Genomic DNA, 6,000 nt, shown 5'->3' on the forward strand with positions numbered 1-6,000 from the left:
GATGAAATGGAAACCTTATGATTGATTCAGAAGGAGAGAATTTTCTAACTTTCAAAACGCCTTTGCCTGGGAGCAATCTGTAAGGCCCATTTACCCTTGTTTGGGGATGACAGTGTTCTGTGCCCACTCATGTGGGCTGGACATGGGGGTGGGACTGCAATGGCCTGTGGGACCAAGGACATCCTAATGAAGTTGCACTTAAAGGGGCTGAATGGGGAGGAAGAGATGGGCTCAGCCAACCAGCACCTGTGCAGGGCAGTCTTTGGCCACAGCCGCTCAGCCTCACCCTCCTGGTGCATGTTCCCGGGGCCTGGTGCCTTCAGCACTGCCGACAGCCTCAGATCTGTGTGCAGAGGAGAAGGGGGACCAGGGGCGGGGCTGCTGGATTAGGAGCTGCCTGGTCCCTGCAGGTGACACTCCAGGCAACCTTGGGTCACATGCTTTTCCTACTTTCTGGAAACCGCACACGCCTCCCCCTGAAGGACCAGGGTTAGCTTAGGTCTCCTGGGGTTTCTGCAAAGTGACAGCTTCTGTCTCAAGTCTGATTTCCTCTCTAGCCACGGTGCCTCTGGAAATGAGGCCTGGACTTCTCAATAGAGGATTTCAAGAACAACAACAAAAAAGAGGCTTAAGAGAATAAGGAATTTGCAAATCTTCCATGCTGGAAATAGGCCAGCAAGTTCAGTGATGCTGAAAGAAACTCGAGATTTTCTCAAGATCACTAAAGCCCCTCTTTCTGGTTTCCCACCTGCTCCCAGTGCTCTAGAAAGTCCAGACACGGTTACTGGAAAGCCGGGCCATTAGAAGGCAACTCATGCCCTATGTTTAGCCTGGATCCTATATCAAAACCAAGGTGGAGGCCCATCCTCAGCATGAACAGTGGCCCTCCCCACTGCGATAAGGGTTGTGGTTGAGAGAAGCGGTATGCCTGCGTGTGTGTGTGTGTGTGTGTGTGTGTGTGTGTGGCTGCAGACCCTTCCACTGGCTGAGATAAATCAGACTTTTAAACTGTCTTTAGCTAATCCATTCGAAGTTTATATACCTCTTAAAACAGCTTCCTGACAGGAGCCAGGCGTCCCTTCCGGGCAGAGTGTGGCCGGGGGCCCGTCCCCGTGATATCTGACAGCTGAAAGTGGTGTGTTTTACGTACTTGGAAGCCAAGGCTTAGTGGAGGGCAGGGTGGAGTCAAGGTCAACAGCGGTAGATGAGGACTCGAACCCCACACCCAGAAACCCTACTTGGGGCTAATTCCCCTCCCCAGGATGGGCAGTTAGGGGCCTTGGAGCTCATTCCCTTAGGTGTACGTTGGTAATGAGGTGGTTCTGACAGGGGCTGGAGCGGGCTCCCCCATCAGTTCATTCACTCAGGACCCTCAGCAGAGCAATTCCAGACCCTTTCTGGTGCCCACTGGGAGGGGCTTCCTGCCCTAGGAAGAGAGAGCTCTTTGGCCAGAATCTTGGCCATTTCAAAAATTGAGGGACCAGAGTTCCAGGCTGGCTGTCCCTCGGACCTGCAGCATGACCTTGGGCAAGGGTCACCACCCCCTGTTTGAACGTAGGTGCTCCATCTCATTACAGGGGGGTGTAATTGGACAATCTACAACAGTCTTTCCTGTGCTAACTCAGGGTTAAATGCTAGAAGAGACCTCTGGCCAGCAGCTCAGTGAGCCTGGCCTTGCGCCCTGGGCAGGACACAGATCCTCACCTAGCTCTGAATTATGCCCTGGGGGCTTCTCCCAAGATGGTCACATCCTTGGTTCCACATAGCTCTGCCAGTTCATGCATCCCTGATCCTCCAAAACACCTGGCCAGCCGGTCTGGTTATCTCTAACCTACAGGTCAGAAAGCACCATCCCAGAGGGCCCAGGGGCTCTCCCAAGGTCACACACGGGCAATTGACAGGGCTGGGATGGGGACCAGCACTGCTGGAGTCTGAGCTGCCGGCCATTTCCCTTTCTCCAAGACCCACGCCCAAGACTGTGGATAGTGGTGGGAAGGACTTGTTGAGCAGTGGATGTCTCTTCCTTGTCCCCAGGGGACTGTGGGAACCAGAGCTAAGGGCTCAGAATGCTGCCTGCTCCCTTCCCCACCGCAGATCCTGGCCACATGGGGGCCCAGGTCTGCACTGGGGAAGTGAGATGGCAGAGCTCAGGATTACAGCCTCACAGCTTCTGCTCTAACCGTCGGTCTTCCCAGCTAGCTGAGCAGCCCCCACCCCTGCAACAGATTGGGCTGGGCGAGGAGGAGAGCCGTTTCTCCCTGCAAACCCACGGCACTTTTTGGGAAGCCTGGGATCTCCACGTCCAGCCGTCTAGCTCAGCTTGCCCTGTGTGCTGGGAATTCTCTCTCCACGAACTGGGCTGTGGTTTGAATAAAACAAGATGTGCTCCACTGACCACTTCCACGACCGTACAGTGAGGCGTTCGATTCTCATGTCTGCCCAGCCCTTTACCCCTTCACCGTCAGCCCCACCTCCACCTCACAACAGCACCTGAGGAGGTGGGGCTGACCTTCAGCTCATTTCACAGATAAGGGTGCTGAGGGTTCCCAAGGTCACATAGATGGTGGGGTGCCAAGCTGAAATTCAGCATCAGACTCCTGGGTCCCAGCCCCAGGCGCACTCCGCTACACTGGCCACTGCCCTGAAGAGCAGTGTTTCTGGGGTGTTGAGAAAGGAATTGAAGAAGACGTGGCCAGGTGTTTCTGCCCATCCCTCACCAGCCGGCTCCCACACCTCGGGCAGTCCTGTCTGCTCTGCCCAGTGCACAGGGGACGGAAGCTGGGAGGCGGGGTCTTACCTGCAGCGGTGGTGATGCCCAGGAGCCGGCAGGTGTATTCCAGCCCAGTCCAGAATACCGGCAGCTTCATGGTGCGGGGGGCGAGGGCAGGGTCCCAGCAGGGCAGGAGCTCGGGCCCGAGATGCTCCAGGTCGCCTGTATGCAGTGGGAGGCTGTGACCTCCGGCTCTGGGCTCTCGTGCTCTGGAGCCCTGCCTTCCCAAACCAGTCCACGCCACTTCAGCCTGGCCGAGGTGTGAATAGGGCTCACCTCCTTGGCTTGCCAGGCACTTGGCTTAATTATTACCTTGGAAGAATGCCCCTACTGCTCCGCGCAGCCAGGGCCTGGTCTGGAGCCGCTGCGGCCCCGGCGCAGCCGCCTGAGATCAGGCCGATTAGGGCTGGGCTGGAGGCAGCCTGGAGCTGGCAATTAACTATTTCTGGCTGGGAGGAGGGAGCCAGCCAAGGAGCCAGCCCAGGCCCTCCCTTCCTGAGCAGCAGAAGGGCCCAAAGAAAGTCACACCTGGACCTCAGGCATTCAGGGTCTGGGAGCCAGTGTCTGCAGGTGATGGTGTGCATGTGGGTTTGTGTCTGTGTGTGTATCAGGGAGAGGGATGTGTCTTTAAATCACCCCCAGAAACAACTTTTACAATGAGTTCCAAGCTTCTATTCTTCTGTGTATAGGTGGATTAGAAAGCTTTCAAGTCTGTGGCAGATTTGGACTCCAACCAGACGTACTTAGCTCAGGCCAGTGCTGCACGTGGACCTATCTTTATCCCCCACATGCATCCCCGACAAGTGATGTAAGAAATGACTGTGGTTCATTGGGAGGGGAGTTGCTGTGTCAATAATTAACGGGGTGACCTTGGGGAAACCCAAAGACATGTGTGAGCCTTAGTAACTTTTGCAGAAAACAAATGAGAGGGTTTGGCTGGATTGGTGGCTCTCAAAGTATATTCTGAGAACTGCTCCAAGAAGCCGGTCTCCTCAAATTGGACAATGGTGGGCTTTTACGAATTCTTTATTTACCAACTCATGTCAGGGACTGAATTACAGGAAGTTGTAGTTTTCCTCCCTGACATTTTTCTGAAATCTTTTATGCTTCTGCCCGTATGCGGTAGACAACAAAACAACCAAACTAGGAGGGGAAAAAACCCAAACCAAATTCTAATAATAGAAAACTCAGGCATAGTCCGTTTTGCTTTTTTCTTTGTTGAGGATGCATACACATTTATATAAGTAAATATCCTTGGCTTTTAAATCATTTTAATTTGATTGATTCCTTTGATTAAGATTTCATACTATTTCATAAAGACTACTCCTTTTTCACACTCCCTTCCTGCTTTGAGTGAGTTTAAGGACCTCTGTGCTCATAGAGTCTTTAAGATCAAGCTTAAAAAAGGTATAATTTGACATATGTGTTTATTTCTTGGGTAAGCAGACTGTTTATCAGCTCTGAACTTCCCAGTTTCGACAGGTGTTGACCATTGTGCACCCACCACCTCCTGCCACAGTGCTGGGTGCCTGGGTCACACACTGACTTGCCCAGGTGGAGGTGCTGGGGGCTGAGGGCAGCAGACTGTGGCTCCCGGGCCCCTCTGAGCCCCTTGGGAAGCTCTGGCCGGCCCCACACCATGCCAGGCTTCTTCCTTGCTAACAGCAGCTTGATTTTGTTGTCTGTCTGATGCCTCCAAGCTCAGGAGACCTGGAGTCCTCGGTCAGCGGGGTCTGTTCAGCCCACTGGTCCTGGTTACAGCCTCCATTTCCCATGGACTTTGCTTTAGGAATGAGCGTGCAATGCAATTTTGGTTAAATAGCTTGGCGAGGGCAGGTACTAATGCACCGCTGAGAAAGTGTCCCTCTTTTCTTGTTTGTTAATTTTTTTTATTGAAGTATAGTCGGTTTACAATGTTGTGCTAATTTCTGGTGTACAGCATAGTGACTCATTTATACATACATATCTTCCTTTTCATATTCTTTTCCATTATAGGTTATTACAAGTTATTGAATATAGTTCCCTATGCTATGCAGTAGGACCTTGCTGTTTATCTATTTTATATATAGTAGTGTGTATCTGTAAATCCCAAACTCCCAATTTATCCCTCACTTTTCACCAGGGGCCTGAGGACGGGCGGCACTCCTTCCCTTTGGAGACACCTGTGTTGGGATGGGCAGCTGCCTGGTGATAAGGGGTTGCGACAAAGGGCATAATGAGCAGTACTGGGCACTGGATGTCCTTCTGGAGCTGCTGGACTCACCTGTTCCTTATTGGTAGGCCGGCTGACTTTGGTTTTATTACAGCTCAGAGCATTTTGCCTGCCTTGGGGGGTGGTGCCTGAATTGAGTTCCCTCTACTGCCTCTTTCTCAGGAAGCCTTTTTTTTTTGTGCCCTGGGCCTAGGTTGGGAGAGACCAGGAACTAAAGGGGCTGAGCCTTAGGAGTGCTCTTCCATCCCCCAGGGTACCCCTGCTTCCCTGGGGCTCCCCACTAAGAGGGATGGAAAGGGGGTGTCAGGCTGGTAGTGGGAGGAGTGGAGGGCCTGTCGCAAGAGCAAAATGTGGAGGAACCCCAGCAAGGGCCCCTTTTCAAGAAACGGCAAAGAAATCTCTGGCAGAGTTTATGACCCCTCTTACTCCAATTCAGGGATTTGTGGGGCTCTGCTGGGACAAGAGGAACCTGGCTGGGCCAGATCAGACCTCTAAAAATTCAGAGAAAAGAATGCCAGGAACCAGGGGCCAGAGACTCCAAAATAGAAGCTGGCTGAGATGGCAGAGAAGCTCCCAGACATTCTGGCCTGAACTTGAGGTCACCTCTGCGCCCAGAGGATAAAGAGAAGGGGAAACTGAGGGATTTCCCAGGGAGCTTGTGAAAGGCCGAGAAGGGGGAAGGACAGAGCACTGAGCGGGGCTGAGGGACCTGCATCCAGAGTGTGGAAAAGTGCTCCAGGCAACAAAAAGAGGAGTCTCCCATTACAGAGATTTCAGAAGCCGTGTGCGAGGGACCCGCTACTCCGGACAACGGTGTGAGCTGGATCTCACTCAAAGAAAGCATAGTTCCCACTTCTGTCGCACCATAAGGAGCCCAAACTTGCACTAGGGGCTAGAAGTTAAGGGGGGACTCTTTAAGCTCAGAGTAAGGGAAAGTGTCCTAACCACAGTTCCCCCTTTGGTAGGAGGGACCATCGTGGGAGGTAGTGAGCTCCTTGGAGCCCACATGAATACTCAG

At 52.9% G+C, this 6,000-nt stretch overlaps 1 protein-coding gene across 7 annotated transcripts in view; it reads right to left on the reverse strand.

Moving 5' to 3' along the window:
• Window positions 1–3,166, reverse strand: part of TMEM72 (transmembrane protein 72) — a 28,786-nt gene extending 25,620 nt beyond the window's left edge. For 4 of the 7 annotated variants that reach the window (XM_074374406.1, XM_074374404.1, XM_074374408.1 and 1 more), the window contains exon 1: window positions 2,798–2,867. Coding sequence is in view for 1 of the 7 variants with exons in the window: in XM_074374402.1 (XP_074230503.1) it covers window positions 2,798–2,867 (70 nt within the window). In the remaining 6 variants the exon portion in view is untranslated. Of the gene's footprint in view, window positions 1–2,797 lie in introns of all 7 variants that reach the window. The other 3 variants (XM_074374402.1, XM_074374410.1, XM_074374409.1) reach the window with 3 other exon arrangements.
• Window positions 3,167–6,000: the final 2,834 nt, after the last annotated feature.

This window comes from Camelus bactrianus, chromosome 11 (assembly GCF_048773025.1).
Source record: "Camelus bactrianus isolate YW-2024 breed Bactrian camel chromosome 11, ASM4877302v1, whole genome shotgun sequence".
Lineage (NCBI taxonomy): Eukaryota > Metazoa > Chordata > Mammalia > Artiodactyla > Camelidae > Camelus > Camelus bactrianus.